Genomic DNA, 21,846 nt, shown 5'->3' on the forward strand with positions numbered 1-21,846 from the left:
GGCAGGGGATGATGGACTAGTATAATCCATAACATCTGGAGGACGCCAGTATTTCCTATCGAATCCTAGAAACCGTAGTGGCCGAACCTATGGCACTCCAGATGTTCATGGACTACAATTCCCATCAGCCCTGCGTACATTATTCAGTAGATTGTAGTTACATGAACATCTGGAAGTACTACGGAATGCAGACCCCTGATCTAGAGCACAGGTGTCAAACTCGCAGCCCTCCAGATGTTATGGACTACAGTTCCCATCAACCCCATGCCAGCGTCATGCTGGCAGGGGATGATGGGAACTGTGGTCCATAACATCTGGAGGGACGCGAGTTTAACACTGAGAGCTGAGAGAAGCTGGGTCGGGTGGGAAGGGCCAGACATCCGCTAGGCAGGATTGATTGATTGATTCCCATAGATCTGCTCGATCCATCAGATCCGGCATCCATCCATCCATCCATCCATCCATCCAGCCAACCGTCCAGTAATCCAGCCAGCCAGCCAGCCAGCCAGCCAGCCAGCCAGCCAGCCAGCCAGCCAGCCAGCCAGCCAGCCAGCCAGCCAGCCAGCCAGCCACCCACCCACCCCGCCAGCCAGCCAGCCAGCCAGCCAGCCAGCCAGCCAGCCAGCCAGCCAGCCAGCCAGCCAGCCAGCCAGCCAGCCAGCCAGCCAGCAAGCCAGCCAGCCAGCCAGCCAGCCAGCCAGCCAGCCAGCCAGCCAGCCAGCCAGCCAGCCAGCCAGCCAGCCAGCCAGCCAGCCAGCCAGCCAGCCAGCCAGCCAGCCAGCCAGCCAGCCAGCCAGCCGTCAGCCAGCCAGCCAGCCAGCCAGCCAGCCAGCCAGCCAGCCAGCCAGCCAGCCAGCCAGCCAGCCAGCCAGCCAGCCAGCCAGCCAGCCAGCCAGCCAGCCAGCCAGCCAGCCAGCCAGCCAGCCAGCCAGCCAGCCAGCCAGCCAGCCAGCCAGCCAGCGAGCCAGCCGGGCGGCCAGCCACCCAGCCAGCCCGCCACCCAGCCAGCCAGCCAGCCAGCCACCCAGCCAGCCAGCCAGCCAGCCAGCCAGCCAGCCAGCCAGCCAGCCAGCCAGCCAGCCAGCCAGCCAGCCAGCCAGCCAGCCAGCCAGCCAGCCAGCCAGCCAGCCAGCCAGCCAGCCAGCCAGCCAGCCAGCCAGCCAGCCAACCAGCCAGCCAGCCAGCCAGCCAGCCAGCCAACCAGCCAGCCAGCCAGCCAGCCAGCCAGCCAGCCAGCCAGCCAGCCAGCCAGCCAGCCAGCCAGCCAGCCAGCCAGCCAGCCAGCCAGCCAGCCAGCCAGCCAGCCCGCCAGCCAGCCAGCCAGCCAGCCAGCCAGCCAGCCAGCCAGCCAGCCAGCCAGCCAGCCAGCCAGCCAGCCAGCCAGCCAGCCAGCCAGCCAGCCAGCCAGCCAGCCAGCCAGCCAGCCAGCCAGCCAGCCAGCCAGCCAGCCAGCCAGCCAGCCATCCATCCAGCCAGCCAGCCAGCCAGCCAGCCAGCCAGCCAGCCAGCCAGCCAGCCAGCCAGCCAGCCAGCCAGCCAGCCAGCCAGCCAGCCAGCCAGCCAGCCAGCCAGCCAGCCAGCCAGCCAGCCAGCCAGCCAGCCAGCCAGCCAGCCAGCCAGCCAGCCAGCCAGCCAGTCAGTCAGTCAGTCAGTCAGTCAGTGCCTGCCTGCCTGCCTGCCTGCCTGCCTGCCTGCCTGCCTGCCTGCCTGCCTGCCTGCCTGCCTGCCAGTCAGTGCCTGCCTGCCTGCCTGCCAGCCAGTCAGTGCCTGCCTGCCTGCCAGCCAGCCAGTGCCTGCCTGCCTGCCAGCCAGTGCCTGCCTGCCAGCCAGTGCCTGCCTGCCAGCCAGTGCCTGCCAGTGCCTGCCTGCCAGTGCCTGCCTGCCAGTGCCTGCCTGCTTTCTTTCTTTCTTTCTTTCTTTCTTTCTTTGGCGGCGCACAACATTATTTCCATTTACAACCCATACAAACAAACCCCCTTATATTACAGTTAAAACACAGTGATAAGATTACCAATTAACAAAGATGACGTCACGCAATAAAACCCCAATTAAAACCCTCCCAGAGAGGGGGGGAAATAGGACGGAAAGGTGGGTCCCGTAGATGGCAGCGGGAACTCCAGACCGGAGGATGAACTGCAACCTTTTTGTATCCCTGAAGAAGAAAACCAGGTACCCAGGTGCTTTGCCTTCACACAGCACTCGCAGGTAAGCTATCCTGGCCAACAGATTTTAATGAGGCTACTGTGTGTGGTTCCACCCACCAGCCAGGATCGTCTGAAAGACGGGAGTCGCTCTCATTGCCACAGCTGGTGCTCAGTGGCCCCTGTGCCTCCACAGCAAGGAATCCCCCCCCCTTTACTTCAGTTGGCCACTTGGCCCTCTTCCCTTCCCTTGCTCTTGTTTTCTGGAGTTCTTCTGAAGTTAAGAGGCCTCCTCCAGAAAGGAAAAGAACACAAGGAAAGATGGATTGAAATCTCCAAAAGAGCTGGAGGCCAAATACTCTCCCCACCCCATCTCAATTCTGAGTGAACACTTTCTTCTGCCCCGTTCCCTGCAGTGTTCATTCTTATAGATCAGTGGTGGCAAACCTATGGCACGGGTGCCAGAGGTGGCACTCAGGAAACCTACTCTGTGGAGCAGCAGCGCCAAACAGAATGCCCCCACATCCCTAGGCTGGCGGGGCAGCTGGAGCTTCGATTATTAGCATTAAACCTAAGACCAAGTTTTGGGGAAGCAGTGCAGGTAACCCTGTTAAGCACTGTTAAAACCCACTGATTTTCATGTGAAGAACTAAAGCGTGATCCTTTACCTGGGAGTAAGCTTGGTTGCTGGCAATGAGGCTTGCTTCCGAGTAAACCCTCCTAGGGTCGTGATTCACCCAGTGGAAGAGTTGCACGGTTGCTTCACAGCAAAGCCACCAACTACCACCAAGCTTACTCCTGAGTAACGCACGCCTCGGAGCCAACCATTTTTTCTAAACTAAAACCTCAGTATTCAGGTTAAATTGCCGTGTTGGCACTTTGCAATAAATAAGTGGGTTTTGGGTTGCAGTTTGGGCACTCGGTCTCAAAAAGGTTCGCCATCACTGTTATAGATCCTGAGGCAATGGAACATTCAGCATTTTGTAAATCACTGTTCCTCTTGCTTGGGAGTTACGTTGATGTACATTTCCGTGCTCTGTTTCTGTATTCCAGGACTCTCCTTTGCTGACCACCCTTGAGGTTTATGAATTGTGCCTGGACTACAAAAATTACCCCAAAGCTCAGACGAAACTCCTTGAGCTCCAAGCCAGTCTTTCAAAAGTAAGTGAATCATTTAAACATGTAGTTATGAAGGTGCAGATTTTTCATATCTGTAACGTTTACAATATTTCCTAGACTTGTGTTTTTCTAGCTGTGAGGTCTAACTTGCCTTGTTTTGAAGCGCAGCCTATAAACAGAATGAAATACATGAAACAAACTCTTCCTTAAAACATGGGTTGTTTTCGCCATTCCTAATTTTAATGCATCAGTGGCGTAGGAGGTTAAGAGCTCGTGTATCTAATCTGGAGGAACCGGGTTTGATTCCCAGCTCTGCCGCCTGAGCTGTGGAGGCTTATCTGGGGAATTCAGATTAGCCTGTACACTCCCACACGCCAGCTGGGTGACCTTGGGCTAGTCACAGCTTCTGGGAGCTCTGTCAGCCCCACCTACCTCACAGGGTGTTTGTTGTGAGGGGGGAAGGGCAAGGAGATTGTCAGCCCCTTTGAGTCTCCTACAGGAGAGAAAGGGGGGATATAAATCCAAACTCTTCTTCTTCTTCTCTTCTAATGCCTGCTGTTCTGAATGACGGACAAGACCTTATTTTCTGTCAGTGGAGGAGGATATCTCTGTGTAGGTTTTCCACTTGCAAACAATTGTAAAAGTGGTTTGAAAGTGCATTATTCTGCACGTGCGGAGGGGCCTGAGCTAAACGAGCCAAGTTGGGGGGGGGGGACCTTCAGGGGCTTGACTTATTTTGCATTGTCTTCCATCAGCTTGAAGCCACAGATGAAGAGCTGCCTCCTGTTCTGCCCGCTTGGTGGCTGAAGGAACAGGTTTCCTTTCTTCTGGAGCTAATGCTGCAGCAGTGCAGAACGCAGTACGAGTTGCGAAGGCTCCTTCAGATCTTTGCAGATACCGACACCGTTCTTCCTCGTGGTAAGGGGGATCGTTTGTTTTCTCCTGGTTGAAATGTTGGCCGCTGGGCAAGCAGCTGCCCGGGCTTCCTTTGGCTGAGTGGGTGCCAAGGCTTTGTTCTGGAAATTGCTTGCCATGTAGCCGTTGTCTGCATGAGGTGTGAACAAAGGCTGGGCTGGAGGAGAACTAGTCATCTGAAACTTGGACCAGTCAGGAGTGATGGGTTACTGATGGGCAATATAATTCAGAGTTGATGGGGTTGCCAGTCTCCCTGAAGTCACAGTTCCAAAGGTATGGGGTGCTGGTAAATTTGTTTTTTAAGGTGGACTCCCAGATTCTGTTTGCAGCTTAAAGTATCGTTGAAGACTTTTATGGCTGGAATCCACTGGCTGTTGTGGGTTTTCCGGGCTGTACGGCTGTGGTCTGGTAGCTTTTGCTCCTAATGTTTTGCCCGCATCTATGGCTGGCATCTTCAGAGGCACGTCAAGATGTGATGAGCGGCTATGGATGGGCTGCCGCCTTTGTGTTGGCTGGGGGAATTTCCTCCCTACACCTGTTGGCATCCCCTCATTTGAATTTCAGGCAGCCCTTTCAGGGGAGAGGTTTTTATTTTCTTGCTTCTTTGGCTATAACATGAAATATCTGGCAGTTCCATGACTGTTGCTTTGAACAGTCTCCTGCCAATCTGCTGCCATTCTGCGGTGGTGGTGGTGGTTGGTCTCTGTTAAAACAGCTGATTTTACTGTGATTGTGGTCTTTAAAAAGTACAGCCAGTACAGATACTGTTTACTTTTACAAGAAGGCTTTCCCCCAATTAATGTCTTACATTTTCATAGCTATATATTATTATGCAAGAGATTCAATGTATGTTTTTTAGGGAGAAAGTCTCACTGAAATCAATTTGACTTACTTCAGAGTAGGCGATTGGGCAGAAGGAGATTACAAAGGTAAACAGCTAGATACAAGTCTGGAAGTATCTTAGAGATCAGCAAGATTTTGGGGAGTGTGAACTTTGGAGAGTCAAAGTTCCTTTTGCCAGGTGCCAGCTGAGCTTTGATTCTTGAAAGATGACGCCCCCCAAATCTTTCTAGTCTCTAAGATGCTCCTGGACTTGAATCTAGCTGTTTGGCGGCCACCTTGGGGGAATTCAGTAGTGAGATGGATTAGAAACATTCTTGCAAACCAAACAGATAATGCAAGACAGCTTTGACTGACAAACTGACAGCTGTAAAAGAGCCATTGGTTCATCTTTGTGGCTTTTGTGCCGTCCCACACGGGAACTGGACTCACATCGGCCAGCCGGCCAGCCAGCCACCGAGGAAACTGTTTTCCAAGCTTCTACAATAACTCTCAAAGAGCGTCCTCTCTCCTGGCCACGAGCTCAGCTGTTAACCTTGTGATGGGCCAACCTTTTGAGCAGAGACCAAACGTCACAATGCAAATGGTCCCTCAATATTGTACACCGCCCAAAGTCCTTCAGGGGAGAGGCGGTATATAAAATTAGGAAGGACAGAAATCTGTCTGTTTGTTTTAGTGGCCCAAAGAATAGTAGATGAACTTCGTCTCAGATGTTACCAAGATGAGTGACAGCAGCCACGGCAAAGCAAACGTTCCTGGTCTTGTGGGGCTTCAGGCCCATTCAAATAGAGCACAGGCTGCATCAGTGGCGGTCAGCTGCATTGGGCGTGGACTTGGTAGGCTCCGACTTGGTTCAGTTAGTGGACCTTTAGCCAGTATTACTCCCTTGATGTGAGGATGGAGGCAGCTGCGGGCAAAGCAATGTTGAAAACATTACTTTGCTGAAGCAGCCACACCCACCTCCCCAGTAAACCACTTGCTATTCTCCCACGTGGGACTGCACAGAAGCCACAAAGATGAAAAGCAGGGTGGCGCTTCATTGAGTGGTCTTCTGTGCAGGCACACGCCCCTCCCTCCCTCCTCTCCCTGCTGTGGACTGCTTTAGGGAGGGAGGTTGTCCTCGTGAGGGTCACTGTAGAAGCTTGGAATGTGGTTTTCTCTGTGGCTGGCCTGCGTGAGCACAGTTCCGATATGTGCCTGCACAGAAGGCCACTTGATGAACAACAGTTAAAGGTAATTCCAACTCTTTTTTCCCTCGGGGGCTGGAGACCAGCAGATGTTTGGTTGGTCAGCAAAGATGGACCATTTCTTAAAACACACATTCAAAATTCTCCAAATAGCTTGCCAGAAAGCCAGTTGCTGGGCTCGCTCCCTTTCTCTCTCTGTTCCTCATCACTCACTCACTCACTCACTCACTCACACACACACACTCACACACACACACACCCCTCTCACAGTGGGCGTTGGCTGCCAGTTGGCGTGGTTTCTGAAGGCGTCACCTCCCACTGTCTGTCTGTGTGCGCTCTCTGTCGGACCCAGGGCCAGACATGAAGAAGCTGAGCGGCCTCTGCTGGATCTTGAAGGACTCGTCGATCTCAATCAGCCGTGCCCTTCTAAGCAGTTACACTCCTGAGAATTTCTCGAACGAATGCGCAAGAATTCTGGAGCAGCTTCAGGAGAGGAGCTGGTTCTCCGTGGCGCAGGCGGTGGCCGAAATGGCTGGGCTGCCCGTGGACCACATTGTTGTCCAAGAGGTAAGCTGGATCCTCTCAGGGATGCTTCGGAATGTCCTCCCTTCTGTTTGGATGGCTGCATTTCCCTGCAGAAGGAGCGTGTTGCTTTCCCTTTCCTTTAGATGTGCATGCTTGTGTGTGTGCGTGAGGATCATAGTTCAGCAAATTGTTCCCTTTGGCCATCGGAAGGTGAGGCAACAGAGGGTACCTTTAGTCCAGGGGTCTGCAACCTGCGGCTGTCCAGATGTTCATGGACTACAAATCCCATCAGCCCCTGCTTTAATCAGTGCCCGGCCACTTCACCAGTCCCCCCCCCCTCGTTTTTGTGCACTCCAATTTTCCATGTAGATTTTCACTGTTCCTTGACTGAAAATCGTCTTCTCCTTCTTCCTTCATGTGCTTTGCAGATGCTGCAGAAGCTCAATCTCTTGAAGGAGGCTGGCCACTGGCCTCAGAAGCAGGCGAGGGCTGAGTTCTGGAAGAGCTGCCACGAGAACTTCGCGAGAAGCGCGGTTTCCAACCGAACAGCCTTCAGTTTCTTCTCTGCTCAGGCAGATGCTGTATCTGAGCCCTCGGACACCGAGAGGATGTCTGCCGTGCAGGAGCGGCGGCTTCTGCTCACCTTGGCCGGCCACTGGCTGGCCAGCAGCGACCCAGTTCCACTGAATGAACTGGAGGCGCTCGAGAGAAAAATCTGGCTTTGTCACATAGCGCAGCATTCCTTGAACCAGGCTTCTGGGCCGGCCAGGCACCCGTTCTCTCCGGAGATTCCCATGACCGGCGGACTGTCCTTCGATGCCCTGGCCGAGCAGTTCTCCTTCTCCAAGCTGCCTGCCCTCAGCTCTCCCAAGTACCTGCAGCTGGAGGGCCTGCCTTCCCAAGGTGCATCGCAGGCCGCCCTCCCGGCCGCTGACATGGAACTGCTGAGTTTCCTGATTGGGCGCCTTTTAGACAAGGGGCGGGTGCACGAAGCCAGCCGCGTGTGCCAGTACTTCAGCTGCTACAGCCGAGACGTGTTGCTGGCCCTGCACTGCAGAGCCCTGGCTGCCGGGGAAGCTGTTCTCAGCTGCTCCCACCCTGAGCTTCAAGCTGTTCTTGCTGCAAGAGAAAAATCCCAGCAGGAGGTGGTGGAGGAGGAGGAGGAGGAAGCTGAGGATGGGGACCTTCAGGACGGGCATCTACGACGCAGTAAGAGGCGCCCATTGAGTGCATTGGATGAGTGGAGATTTGGGCTAGCCCAGGGGTCTGCAACCTGTGGTTCTCCAGATGTTCGTGGACTACAATTCCCATCAAACCCTGCCATGCTGGCAGGGGCTGATGGGAATTGTAGTCCACGGAGAGCCACAGGTTGCAGACCCCTGGGCTAGCCATACATCCCTCTCTTTTTCATAGAATTGGCTTTCTCTGGTTGCGGGGGGCAGGGGAGGGTTTGACATGCAGCGCTGACCACGAGGGGAGGTTTGCTTCTTCCCATCCTGGCTACTGTAGAGTTTTCCATTTCTGAGTTCTTGGGTCAGGTTTGCAGCCCTTCATATCTTTTTGAGGACGGCTGCTTGATCCTTCCAACACTGTTTGAGCTGTTCATCAGCTGCACTTTCAATGGGCAGCAGAATCGCATCCCGCCACAGCTGCCCCCTTCCCCCCTGGGGCTCTGGGAGGTTTGCCGCCTGGGGGCCTATCCTTTGGGCGCGTTTGTTCCTTGCTGCTCTGAGTGTTGATTTTGGTTCCAGCCTCAAGCCGGGAGTCCTGGTCCTTTATGGGAGCTCCGTGTTCAGACGATAAGGTCGTGGACAGTCTGCAGGCCCTGACTGCCGCGTGCGTGCACGGGCGCAACTACTGCCGGCAGGTCATCTGCCTCTATGAACTGTCCAAGGTACACCCCTGCCTGGAACTGGGGAGGGGCTGGCCTCGTACTGCAGTGGAGAGAAAGAGGAGGGGGAGGACACTGGGAGGCTTCTGCAGGGAGAGGCAGAGCTACCAAGGGGGGCAGGGGCATGCACATTGCACCAGGCGCATACCGGGGAAACCCCCCCCCCCCGGAAAATTACCCCCCTCCCCTGTTTTCACACTGATCTTAGTTCAGCCTGAAAGTGGAGGCTGGAAGAGCGACCTGTTCACTTGAGGCTGAAAAAGGCCTGGTGGAAACTACTCTTCCCATGAGACCTTGCGAGCTCCAAGGTCTCTTGGGAAGTGTAGTTCCCACCAGGCCTTTTTCAGCCTCAAGTGAACAGGCTGCTTTTTCCAGCCTCCACTTTCAGGCTGAAGTAAGATAAGTGGGGGGGATGAGTACACAGAGCGCGCCCCAGGCACAGTATGTGCCCCGGGCTACGCCTCTGTCTGCAGGGGAGGGGCTCCCCCAGCAAGGTGACCTCTCTTCTTCTCCTTCCCCCTGCCCAGGAGCTCGGCTGCTCGTTCAGCGACATCTCTGCCCGGGACTCTCGAAAGCTGCTCCGCGCCCTCTTGTCATCTCAGCAGCCAGACAGGTGCCGAAGGGCACAGGCCTTCATCACCACCCAGGGGCTGGAGCCGGAGCTGGTGGCCGAGCTGGTGGCCGAGGAGGTCGTGCGGGAGCTGCTGGTCTGGTCGCAAGGAGAAGGAGGTGGGGGGGACCAGCCGTGCCGCGTTCAGCTCTCTGCAGCTGTCCCTAGCGCCTTGGAGGGATGGGGTGTGGGGGAGCTTGCCTGCCCCTGGGGCTATTGAAGAGGGTGCCTTATGTTGTCACGGTTTGTGTGTTTGTGCCAACAGGGCATAACCAAATGCTGAATCCGGCAGAGGAGAGCCAGGTGTTCTTGCAGCTGGCCAAACTGTGCCAGGACCACACTCTGGTGGGCACGAAGCTACTGGATAGAATTTCTTCCATGCCACACGGGGAACTTGCCTGCAGTAAGTCTGGCTGTCATCACCCCACGTTGATCAGGGAAAAGATTCCTTTTGACTCTTTAAAGTCAGATAATATCCCCTTTAAAGGACTGGGTCATGAGCTGACCTCCTTTGGATGCCAGTCCTGTTCGGTTTGCTGAGCTAAACTTCCAAGCGACCGTGGCAGAACCAGCCATCCAAACACCCTCATGGAGGAGAGTCTGTCTTTGGTTTCTTCTCTTTGCGTACTCTTTTATTAAAAAAGGACGTCACTGTAACAACAGGGGTGTGTTGCTGGGGAGCCAGAGATGGCTTTGTGGACGGCTCAGCTCATGGGCTGCCCTAGACATTCACTGAGATTTCCTTTTCTCCCTAGAGCTCTTTTGTAATGTGTAAGCTAGAGCCGTCTTTTCTGCGCAGAAGTCCCAAGGGCTGGGAACCGGGTAGGGAAAGGATCCCCTAGAGCCATGGTGGCGAACCTTTGGCACTCCAGATGTTATGGACTGCAATTCCCATCAGCCCATCAATTGGCCATGCTGGCAGGGGCTGATGGGAATTGTAGTCCATAACAACTGGAGTGCCAAAGGTTCGCCACCACGGCCCTAGAGTGAGCCCTTTGGGTCGCTGAGCAGCTCCAAGCCTCTTCCCCTGCAGCTTTCCCCATTGTGCTGAAGCTGCCCCCGAGGGCCTTTTGGCCACCTGCAGTGAAGGGGGAAGTTGCCTCCGGCTGATGGGCGGCCCTCTCGCCTTCCTTAGCCACAGAGCTGCTGATTGTGGCCCACCAGTGCTTCAGCCTGACCTGCCATATGGAAGGGATCACTCGTGTCCTTCAAGCTGCCCGGCTGCTCACCGATGAACATTTGGCTCCCAATGAAAAGTACGGTCTGATGGTATGTAGGTGCTCCGTCCTGACTGTGGAGAAGGGTGGGGTGGGGGCAGCCTGGAGAACGCTGTGAGAAAGCCTCGGGCCTGGCCTCGGAAGGCGGTTCTAGTATGTTTTGCTCTGATGACATGTAGCTTTTTTGGTTTTGGAAGTGACCCCGTCCCCCTAGACCAGGGGTAGGGAACCTGCGGCTCTCCAGATGTTCAGGAACTACAATTCCCATCAGCCTCTGTCAGCATGGCCAATTGGCCATGCTGGTAGGGGCTGATGGGAATTGTAGTTCCTGAACATCTGGAGAGCCGCAGGTTCCTACCCTAGACTTCAGACTGCGGTGGCGAAATCCCATGCTATGGCATGGGTGCCAGAGGTGGCATTCAGAAACCCTCTCTGTGGAGCGCGGCAGCAAAAAGCAAGAGCCCCCCCCACACACACACATCTAGGCTGGCCTGGGCCTCTAGGCTCGATTATTAGCATTAAACCTAAGACCTAGTTTTGGGGAAGCAGTGTAGGTAACCCTTTTAAGCGCTGTTAAACCCCACTTGATTTTCATGCAAAAGGAACTAAGAAGTCACGATCCTTTACCTGGGAGTAAGCTCGGCAATAGGGCTTGCTTCTGAGTAAACCCTCCTAGGGTCCTGATTCACCCGTTGGAAGAGTTGCACGGTTGCTTCAAAGCAAAGCCACTGACTACCACCAAGCTTACTCCTGAGTAATGCACGCCTCGGAGCCAACCGTTTTTTCTAAACTAAAACCTCAGTATTCAGGTTAAGTTGCCATGTTGGCACTTTGCGATAAATAAGTGGGTTTTGGGTTGCAATTTGGGCACTCGGCCTCGAAAAGGTTCGCTATCACTTCCCTAGACCAGGGTCTGCAACCTGTGGCTCTCCAGATGTTCATGGACTACAATTCCCATCAGCCCCCGCCACCATGGCCAATTGGCTGATGGGATTTGTAGTCCATGAACATCTGGAGAGCCACAGGTTGCAGACCCCTACCCTAGACTCAGTGTGCTCAGTGAGGAGACCTGAATGGTCTTAACTTCCTGTTTGCAACGGGCTCAGTTCTTTGCCTGCCTGCCCTAGAAGTTGGTGGAGTTCTGGCTCCCAGCTGTTCCCCTCCTGCCCGGGCCCACCCCCACCTGTCACTCCAGCAAATGGTGCTTCCCAGGCAAAAGGGGTGGGGCTCCTGCTTCCCTCTCCCCCCTCCCCAGGTTACCCTGGCAACAGGCATCAAGCTTAGTCCAAGGCACAGTCCAGGGTCAGCAGACAAGCAGTCAGGAGCTCAAGCACCAAAACAGGGGAGCAAATCCAGAGAGCACCAGAAACCAAGTCCTGATCCAGCCTAAGGCCAAACATGCAGCATTCTGCAGGGCACCAGCAGCTGCACGAGGGGGGGGGGCAGGCAAGCTCCTTTTACGCTGGCTCATTCTGCTCTGGCCTGTTTTATCAGGGGAACCCTGATCGGGAGCGGGGGCTGCCATTCCTCCGCCCTGCCCAGACAGGTTCCGCTCTTCCCTCAAGCCCACAGGCGGGTGGGGGCTAGGTCCCAAGAGGACTGTGCAGCCTCCCTCCAAGCCCAGCTCCTCTGGCCACCCCCCCGGGGGGGGAGTCACTGCTGTGCTGTGAGACTGAAGGCGTGGCAAGCTGACTTCATCCGGGGACTCCCCTTCTGTCTACCTTGTCTGGTGGGTGTTCCTGCGGCCTCCAAGGGTTGGGGCCGGCTTCCTCCGTCTCTCCGTCATCCGAGAAGGGTTGGCAGGTGGGCTCACGACACTCCAAAGCGCTCAGTTCTACCATCTGACGAGCCCTCTCCTCCTCCTCCTCCTCCTCTTCCTCCTCCTCCTTCTCCCCCCAAACTGATTCATGGGCTGTTCTCCTTTCCAAGGTTCGTCTTCTCACCGGAATTGGCAGATACAATGAGATGACGTACATCTTCGACCTCCTGCACGAGAAGCATTATTTCGAAGTGCTGATGAGGAAGAAATTGGACCCGGTGGGTACCAGAAGCACAGCCCAGCCCTCCCCAGGACACAGAGCCTGTGAGTGGGTGGGGGGGGGGTGTCATGTTCCAGCCCAATAAGGGGAAGATCCTGATTTTCAGCTGGTGAAACGCTGAACTCACTCAGATGACCCCCAAGTGGTCCTGGGGGGGGGGGGGCGCAGAGCGTCCAGTTCTGTTTCTCTGGCTGGTTTATGTTTGCTGGTCACAGTTTCAGGCCACTAAAATGACTTTGCTGTTTTAAGAGTCTGTGGAAATCCCTCCTCTCTGCCCGTTTTCATGTCAGACCCCAGAACCTCTTTAGCTCCTCCCTCCGTCCCTCTCAGTGGTCCCTGCACAGTGGCCCAGCAGCCACACGTGGCTCTTCTGAGCATTATTCTCCAGGGGGGCACTTCCTGTGATGGCCAAGCACTCCCCTCGACACCCCATCACACCCTCCCGTGACATGAGTTGTGAGTGGTCATTGAGGCAGTGTTGACAAATAACTGTCCTGAGTTACGAGCTGCTGTGACAGGCAGGTAGACTAGGAATCTCAGGCAACTTTGGCTGATTCTGCTCCCCCCCCACCTCCAAATATCCCCTGGCTGCCTTCTCCTGGAGTGATTCACACCGACACCTTCCTTCCTTTAACAACACAAGAAGATGAGTCCGTTGTGTTTTCTTTAGGCCAGGACTGTCACCAGATATGGGGGGTTGACAGCAAAGGACAGCAGAAATCTGCTTTCGATCCGTGACAGCCCCTCACCTGCACTGGTTGCCCTGAACTGCAGTTGTTTTTGTCAAAATAAATAAACCCAAGAATCTCAACACTGAGAAACAGGGTCAGCTTATCTTGGGGCTGTTTCTCTCAACCGCCGCACTAGTCCCTCGCCTGCTGTTTCCCCCGGACTGTTCCTGCTTTGCTATTGGCCACTGAGTCCTGGGTACCCATCCTGTACAGGTCTGAGTTCTTCCCCTTCACCGAGGGAAGCCTTAACTACCTAATGTGGTAGTTTCCCTACGCCTGCAGTGGCGTAGGAGGTTAAGAGCTCGTGTATCTAATCTGGAGGAACCGGGTTTGATTCCCAGCTCTGCCGCCTGAGCTGTGGAGGCTTATCTGGGGAATTCAGATTAGCCTGTGCACTCCCACACACGCCAGCTGGGTGACCTTGGGCTAGTCACAGCTTCTGGGAGCTCTCTCAGCCCCACCTACCTCACAGGGTGTTTGTTGTGAGGGGGGAAGGGCAAGGAGATTGTCAGCCCCTTTGAGTCTCCTGCAGGAAAGAAAGGGGGGATATAAATCCAAACTCCTCCTCCTCCTCCTCCTCCTCTTCTTCTTCTTCTTCTTCTCCTTCTCCTCCTCCTCCTCCTCCTCCTCCTCCTCCTCCTCCTCCTCTGTCACTTCACCCAGCCCCATTGGAGGCAATGGACACATGTCCCTCCCCCCAACTCCCCCTGCCCAGGGTTCTGCATCCTCTCATTGGCTGATGCTGCTTAGTGGCTCTCTCCTCCTTGAGCAGGGGGTTTGCTGGGCTGCCTGGGGGGTGGGACTGGAGACCACCCGCCACAGGCTCTTGCCCCCTTTTCAGGAGAGGGGTCCAGGGCCTTGCGCAGTGGGGCTGGTGGTTGGCAGGTGGTTCTTTCCTCGGGACTGCAGCCCCCACGGAAAGGGGTCAGCGGCCAGCCTCCGTGTGCTGTAGACCTCATGCCAGGGACAGAAGGAAACACCGTTCTTCTGGTTGTGCGGCCGTGACCCTCTGCGAGCCGCTGAGTGAGTGCTCCTGGCCTCCACAAGGAAATGTGGTTCCTGCCCCCCAGAGTGGTTTCTCCTCAGTCTTTGGAAAGGGATGCTCTGAGCGGCCGCTGGCGTGAGCCCCCCACGAGCCGGTGCTGCCGGCCGGCCGTTCCCTGCCTGATGCCGCAGCCTTTCCTCTCTCGCCAGAGCGGCACTCTCAAGACGGCCCTGCTGGACTACATCAAGCGCTGCCGCCCCGGAGACAGCGAGAAGCACAACATGATCGCCCTCTGCTTCAGCATGTGCCGGGAGATTGGCGAGAACCACGAGGCGGCGGCTAACGTCCAGCTGAAGCTCATCGAGTCTCAGCCCTGGGGTAAGCGGCTGCTGGGCCTGGCGGGGCACATGACTAAGCCGGCTGGGCCCAAGAGCCCTCTCGCGGAGGGAGGAGGAGGAGGAGGTCTAGCAATGAGCAGCAGGAGAGATTTCAGGTGTTCCTTCTGCCAAGGGAGCCGGGTGTCTGGCATTTGGGGCCAAATGAGAGGACTCGGAAGAGCAAGTGGATTCCTCTGCTGCCGGCTTCCAGCTTAGAATTGGGTTTGGGACTGTGGGGGCTTCCAGTGAGGCTAGCAGAGGGCAGGCAGAAGTTTCACCCACTTATCCCTGCATCTGCTTTGCTGCCGCCAACTTGGTTGCCTCGTCCAGAAACGGGAGAAAAGGCACGAGGCCCGAACTGGCCACGTTTTCTTTCCCCAAAGGTATTTCTGAAGGAAATCCCCTCCAGCAGCCATGCCTTTTGCCGGCACGCTCCCTTTTTCCCCGTCGAGATGGGCAGGGGTCCAGTTTGCAGACGACGGCCTCGACTCTCTTGGGGATGACGATGCTTAGCAGGCAGGGGGCCCAGGAAGCTCCCTTGTGCTGAGTCTGACCCTTCGGCCAGCTGTCCTGGTGACGAGAGAGCCGGCGGGTGCCGTGGACTTGGCAGACCTGGGTTTGAGTCCCGGCTCCTGCTGGGTGGCTGTGGGCCAATCACAGTCCGCTCAGCGCGCTCTGGGCTCCACCGGCCTCACAAGGTGAACGTTGTGTGGAGAGGAAGGGAAAGCGTTTGTGAGCCCCTTTGCAGCTCCTTGTGGTTGAGAAACGTGGGGTGTGACCCTCACTCCTCTTCTCAGCCTCTTAACTGTAGAAGCCAGAGGCGGAAATTCAGCCGGACCTGCCCTCCCCTGCCCTGCCCTCACACTCCAGTATTTTGCTTTTTGGCAACCTCATGGCTGCAAAGCTGGAAAAGCTGAGTGTTATTGGAGGCTTAGCAACCAGGTGCCTCGTCTGAGCCCTTCCTTTCTTGCTGAAACGGTGCTGTTTCTTTGGGCCAGCTGGGATGAGGCCAGAGAGACGGTGGCCTTCAAGGGTCACAAGACTTCCCAGGGAGCCAAACGTGCATTCTCTTGATGAGGAATTGGCTGCATGGCAAAAGCCAGGCTCTCCCCTGGTGCCCAGCGGGGCATCGCCTACCCACAGAGTATCTCCTTTCATTGGAGCCCTCGCAAAGAGGCTCAGGTGCTCCTACCCAGCCTATCGCTGCCTGCCCCCATCCTCCTGTTCCCCATCTGGCCGCCCGGCCCCCAAAGCAGGCAGCCCCCCTCCCCACTGTGACCGCGCCCTCTGCCCTTTCTAGAGGAGAGCCTCCGGGACATGCCGAGCCTGAAGAAGCACCTGATGAAAGCCCTGACCCTCTTCTTGGATGCCGCTGAAAGCTATTCCAAGGTAAATGGGGCGGGGCTCAGGGAGCCAGCGGTCAGGTGAGCAGCAGAGACGTTGCAGTCTCAGGAGCCGCTTGGTCCATCCAGCATGAAAAGGAGGCCGGGGCCGGCCCTTCGCTCTCTCCTGGCCATGCTGGCTGAGCCAGCCCAGCGGCTGTCGTTTGTTCCTCCTGAGCCGAGCAATGGGGCCCCCCAGGTCTGATAGCCCCTTGCAGCGCTGGCGGCGTTGAGGGGGCTGAGCAAGGATTGCCGCCAAAGCCGGCAGGTTCCCGGTGCCCGCTCATCTGTGTCCTGGAAAGGGGCAGAATCCATGAATAAGAGGGAAGGGCTACAGTGATGCGTCACCCTTCTTTTCATGGCTTGGTTATAAAAGGTAATAGCAGGTTCAGGCACAGGCCTGGACGGAAGAAAAAGCGAGCCGCCTCTCTCAGGAAGGGCGTTTGCCAGGCTCTCCCCCGCCCCTCCTTTCATCCCTCCTTGTCTTTTCAGCGGACAGAAGCTTCGTGGGGAAAGTCCCCGTGAATCTTCTCCCGCTGGCAAAGCAGCAACGTTTTGACTCCGTCTTGTGAAAGCGGCTTCAGCGGCTGAGCTTGATTCTCCGGGGAGGAGGGAGGCCTCTGGTGCGCCACGCAGGGTCCGCTCTCAGGAATTCCTGCTCAGGCGGCCTGCCCTCTGTGGAATTTATTATTTATTATTTATTTATTACTTCAATATCTATACCGCCCGATCCCCGAAGGGCTCCGAGCGGTGAACAGCATAGTTCACAACATTAACAGGAGCAAATCCTATAAATACAATACATAGGCTCCATCAATAAAACACCTTAAAATTCATATAAACAGCGGCTAACAGTTAACAAATAAACAAGAGGCATCCAAACCCCAATTAAAACCTGCCCCCAAAAAGGGGGGGGACGGTAGGCCCCTCAATATGAGAGTGCCAGGGCAAAGAGCGGGGGGGGGGGGCGGCACCACATCAGCGGCTGGATACTCCAAAGGCCTCAAACTCCTCCGCTGAGACCCCCGAGAGGGTGGCTTGTCACCGCAGCAGCAGCAGCAGCCGCCAGGCTTCTTCCCCTTTGTACCTCTGACGCCCTCCTTGGCTCTCTTTGCAGGACTTCTGTGTGCACCACTCGCTGCGCTGCAACAGGTTGACCAAGCTCATCACTCTGCAGCTCCACCTCCTGAACACAGGCCGCAGCACCAAGCTGATCAGCCTCCACCAGCAGGACCTGTTGGACTGCGTCGTGAACCTGCCCAGATTCTACCAGGTGGGGAAAGCAGGTTGGAACCACAAGCTCCCAGGGTCAGGCGAGGAGACCTCTAGTCCAGCATCCTGAACCCCACAGTGGCTAGATGGGCGCCACCAGGAATCTCACCAGCTGGGGGGGGGGGAGGCTCCCGCTTTGCTTCTCCCTGGCAGCGGCACCATGTTGGGCAGTGTGGGCAAACTGTCCGCTAAATATCTATTACAAATATGTATTTACAAGGAAGAGCAAGCTTTTATGCCGCTTTTCTCGACTTGAAAGGTGCCTTCGGCTCAGTAGACAGGGAACGTCTCTGCCACAAGTTAAAACTCTTAAACATGGAAAAGGGACTTAATCAAAGCTCTCCATACAAACACAACTTGTCAAGTAAGAACTCCAAAGGATGGCCTGCCAGCTGAGGAGATTAAGATCAGTCGCCACCCTTGAGTCAACAACAACAACCACCTTTATTTGGCATTTAAAAATAGGTTCTAGAGCGTTGCCAGACATTTTTGAAATATAAATCAAGCGTACATTCAAAGCGCAGACAGGAAGACTGTATATAGCAGTATACATTACTTAGAAAGTTCTGTCACTTGTAAAAGAAATTTTGCTACTTTTTCCAAGAGCACGACATCTGTGTTGCTTACAAGAAGCTCCACAACAGGACAGTCAGAGTCACTTTCAGATTTGTCTAGGGCCAGCCTGAGAGAGAAATTCCTGATGCCCACATATCTCGGACAGTCAAGAATAATGTGAGCAAGAGTCTCCACTTGATTTTTACAGTGTGGACAAACCCGATCCCACCTTTGAGTCCTTGTGTGAAGAAACGCTTCCTTTCGCCTTTCCTAAATCCTTCTTCCAATTGGCTCAATTAGTCTCGAATGATGAAAAAGGAACATTTCTGTCCATGCCAGGTCTCAATGTTCCCATCTCATCCTGTCCTCCAGCCCCAGCCATTGGCTCTCCTAAACAGAAGAGCCTTGTGGGGAAGGGCTCCAATTCCTCCCCCGTTTGTCTGCCCTTCTACTTCCTTATCCATCCCACTTTCTGAACCACGAGGACCCCAAAGAGAATGACAAAATATTATCCTGTTGATAATAAGATGATTTTAAGTTCTGAGACTTTTACCGGTTGTGGTGTGTGTGTGTGTGTGTGTGAGCATTAGATGTTTTTCAGAGGTTTTTCTCTCTCTAGATATGTTGCTTATGAGTTTTATTGATTTATTATGGAGGGAATTTATATGCCCCTTCTCCACACTTTGCTCAATCTGGCCGCTTGCGCAATATACAATCTTATCTGTTTCAATTTTCCTTTATTTCCAAATGGAAAAGAAGCCATAATAGTTCTAAATAAAATAAACATCCCCAGTTCAGTGATATTTACTTTGCTGGTATACATCTTGCAACTTTCATAAAGTTTGCTTTTTGCCCAGGTGTGGCAATTTTTTAAAAAAATACAGTTTGTTTCCAATTAACTTTCTGGAAGAATTTGCCAGGTGATGCTGCTGAGGAAGTTGACAGGAGGTGGTGATGGCCACTAACCTGGATAGCTTTAAAAGGGGCTTGGACCGATTTATGGAGGAGAAGTCAATCTCTGGCTACCAATCTTGATCCTCCTTGATCTGCAAATGCCTTAGCAGACCAGGTGCTCGGGAGCAGCAGCAGCAGCAGCAGCAGGAGGCCATTGCTTTCCCATCCTGCCTGTGAGCTCCCAAAGGCACCTGGTGGGCCACTGCGAGTAGCAGAGTGCTGGACGCAATGGACTCTGGTCTGATCCAGCAGGCTCGTTCTTATGTTCTTAGGTGTTATCAAACCACAGCCTCTGGACCCAGGTAACCTCTGGATCCAGAGGTAACAGACTGGGCCAGGCTGCAACCATCAAGATGGGATATGTTCATAGTAGAATGACAGTGTTTCTTCTTTTCCCAGGGTACTGACCTGTCTGTCTCCTCTCTCTTCCCTTCACCCTCTCCAAAATGCCTCCCTCTAGGCTGCCATTGTGGCTGACGCCTACGACTTCGTCCCTGACTGGTCGGAGGTCCTGTATCAGCACGTGATGGTCAAGGGGGACTTCAGTTATCTGGAGGAATATAAGCAACGAGGCCTGCTCAAGGCGAGCACCTTTGAGGACGTTGCTCAGAGGTGAGTCCTCGGGACAGCCCCAAGACCCTTTCCCCCAAAGCCCACTTCCTCCACTTGTGGGGGGCTGCAAGGAAGGGGGCCGCCTTCTCCTGGCACCTGGGCCCAGAGCACTGCCCCGCCAGACACTCACCTCTCAGCCTCAAGGGAGCTCTGGGGTAGCTTACAGTGTTTTTGTTTAAAACCCTAGCTCAGTGATGGCGAACCTTTTCGAGACAGAGTGCCCAAATTGCAACCCAAAACCCACTTATTTATCGCAAAGTGCCAACACAGCAATTTAACCTGAATACTGAGGTTTTAGTTTAGAAAAAACTTTTGGTTCCGAGGCATGTGTTACTCAAGAGTAAGCTTGGTGGTAGTCGGTGGCTTTGCTTTGACGCAACCATGCGACTCTTCGAACGGGTGAATCAGGACCCTAGGAGGGTTTACTCAGAGAAGCAAGCCACATTGCCAGCAACCGAGCTTACTCCCAGGTAAAGGATCGCGCTTTAGTTCTTTGCATGAAAATCAGTGGGGTTTAGCAGCGCTTAACAGGGTTACCTACACTGCTTCCCCAAAACTACGTCCTAGGTTTAATGCTAATAATCGAGCCCAGCGGCCCAGGCCAGCCTAGATGTGGGGGGGGGGGGGGCAATTCCCCCCCCCCCACATAATGAACTCTGTTTGTGCGTGCGCACAGAGAGGGCTCTGAGTGCCACCTGTGCCATAGGTTCGCCATCACTGCCCTAGCTGATCATCAACAAAAAATCCATGGAACCATCGAAACTGGCTTGTCAAATAGGCATCCCGGGGGCTGGATTGAGCCGCTTGAGAGGGTTTATTGGGCCTGTGAGCCAGCTGAGGCAACCTCCCCTTACACCCAGTCTGGCCCGGCAAGCTAGTCCAGGCACCCCCCCCCACTCCGCTCCTGATCTGTCCTGCTGTGTCACCCCCCTCCTGTGCTGGTCTGAGCTGGTGGGTCGGCTGCTGCAGCATCTCCCCCCGCCATTGCTTACCACATCCCACAGTGCCATTCTGGACGGGTGAGCCCACTGTGGACTTGCCAGCCAAGGTAGCCACCCCATCCCTAATGCAGGCTCACCAGCTGAGGCAGCCCCCCCTCCCCCCCGCCCAACCAAGTGACAGCCCTCGTGACAACACCTCTGATCTCGACTGTGACAGAGGAAGGATCCTCAATGCCATCCTTGCCCCTGAAGCCCTGGATTGGCGGAGGGTCCATCAGAGGTGGAGGAAGCCCCTTTAAGAGCAGACCCCCCTCCTCCTCCTCCTCCTCCTGCAGGCTGAAGCAGAACCCAGGCAGCGCGGCTCCTCTGAAGAACCTGAAGAGGCTCCTGACTTACTGCGAGGACATCTACGTGCAGTACAAGCTGGCCTATGACCACCAGCTCTTTGACGTGGTGACCATGCTCCTGCAGGACCCCCAGACAGGGGCTTGCCTGAATGACCTCCTGGCAAACTAGGCCAAAAGCGTCGAAGGGCAGCTGGAGCCGCGGCGAGAGCTGTGTGAGGGACGACTCCGAGCAGAGGGCAGCCCCTGCTTCAGAATCCGCAACAGGGAAAGGACCTCCTGCGCCGTTCCTTCTCTTGCGTTGGTGGAGGAAGACAGGAAGGGTCGTTTGCAGACTTCAGAGTTGGACTCCAGGACCTGCGGTACTTCTGCTGCATCAAGAAGCTGTCTGACAGTGACCCTCTGAGAAGCAGGCAACAGGAGCCTTGTGCTGGTGGGTTAAAAAATTGGGAGTCCTGGTCAATTTTCTGCCATGTCATCGAATTGGTCTGCGGGACGTGCAGCTGAAAGGGGACCCTTCGCTGTATAGAAATGTTTTGTAAATATCTAATCTGCAGTGTATTAAAGAGCTCATTTACCAGATTTTGCTTTCCCTCGTCAAATGTCATTTTTCTTTTAAAAAAGCTGCAAGTCTTGTGGGAACAGTGTGGGCCTCATCCAAAAACGGAGTTACCTCCCTGTTGCTCTCTCCGCCACTTTAGAAGAAGAAGAAGAGTTTGGATTTATATCCCCCCTTTCTCTCCTGCATGAGACTCAAAGGGGCTGACAATCTCCTTGCCCTTCCCCCCTCACAACAAACACCCTGTGAGGTGTGTGGGGCTGAGAGAGCTCCGAGAAGCTGTGACTAGCCCAAGGTCACCCAGCTGGCGTGTGTGGGAGTGCCCAGGCTAATCTGAATTCCCCAGATAAGCCTCCACAATTCAAGCGGCAGAGCTGGGAATCAAACCCGGTTCCTCCAGATCAGAGTGCACCTGCTCTTAGCCACTGCTCTTAGCCACTACGCCACTGCTGCTCCTTTACTTGTTTGTATATAGTTTGTAGTACATAAAGCCTAAAAATGCCCTACTTGGCAAAGTTTCTCCCACTCTGGGTCAGAGCTGCAGGGCCATCTGTGTCCCGTTAAACAGAATCATGTTTGTCCATGTTTGAGTAAAGGTTAGCCCAGAGATGCCACCATAAGAAAAGGGGCAGGTCAGGGAGCGGCTGGCC

General features: G+C 54.9%; 1 protein-coding gene across 3 annotated transcripts in view; it reads left to right on the top strand.

The window, feature by feature from the left end:
• The window catches only part of SPG11 (SPG11 vesicle trafficking associated, spatacsin), a 52,434-nt gene extending 31,215 nt beyond the window's left edge, over window positions 1–21,219 (top strand). For 2 of the 3 annotated variants that reach the window (XM_048481760.1, XM_048481761.1), the window contains exons 27-40: window positions 3,195–3,302; window positions 4,016–4,178; window positions 6,555–6,769; window positions 7,156–7,936; window positions 8,479–8,621; window positions 9,146–9,347; window positions 9,494–9,631; window positions 10,364–10,497; window positions 12,375–12,482; window positions 14,410–14,578; window positions 15,878–15,966; window positions 17,077–17,232; window positions 19,201–19,352; window positions 20,629–21,219. In XM_048481760.1, the coding sequence (XP_048337717.1) occupies window positions 3,195–3,302; window positions 4,016–4,178; window positions 6,555–6,769; window positions 7,156–7,936; window positions 8,479–8,621; window positions 9,146–9,347; window positions 9,494–9,631; window positions 10,364–10,497; window positions 12,375–12,482; window positions 14,410–14,578; window positions 15,878–15,966; window positions 17,077–17,232; window positions 19,201–19,352; window positions 20,629–20,809 (2,739 nt within the window). In that variant the 3' untranslated portion in view covers window positions 20,810–21,219. Of the gene's footprint in view, window positions 1–3,194; window positions 3,303–4,015; window positions 4,179–6,554; window positions 6,770–7,155; window positions 7,937–8,478; window positions 8,622–9,145; window positions 9,348–9,493; window positions 9,632–10,363; window positions 10,498–12,374; window positions 12,529–14,409; window positions 14,579–15,877; window positions 15,967–17,076; window positions 17,233–19,200; window positions 19,353–20,628 lie in introns of those variants that run through there. The other variant, XM_048481762.1, reaches the window with a different exon arrangement.
• Window positions 21,220–21,846: the final 627 nt, after the last annotated feature.

The sequence above is a fragment of the Sphaerodactylus townsendi genome, linkage group LG17 (genome assembly GCF_021028975.2).
Source record: "Sphaerodactylus townsendi isolate TG3544 linkage group LG17, MPM_Stown_v2.3, whole genome shotgun sequence".
Lineage (NCBI taxonomy): Eukaryota > Metazoa > Chordata > Lepidosauria > Squamata > Sphaerodactylidae > Sphaerodactylus > Sphaerodactylus townsendi.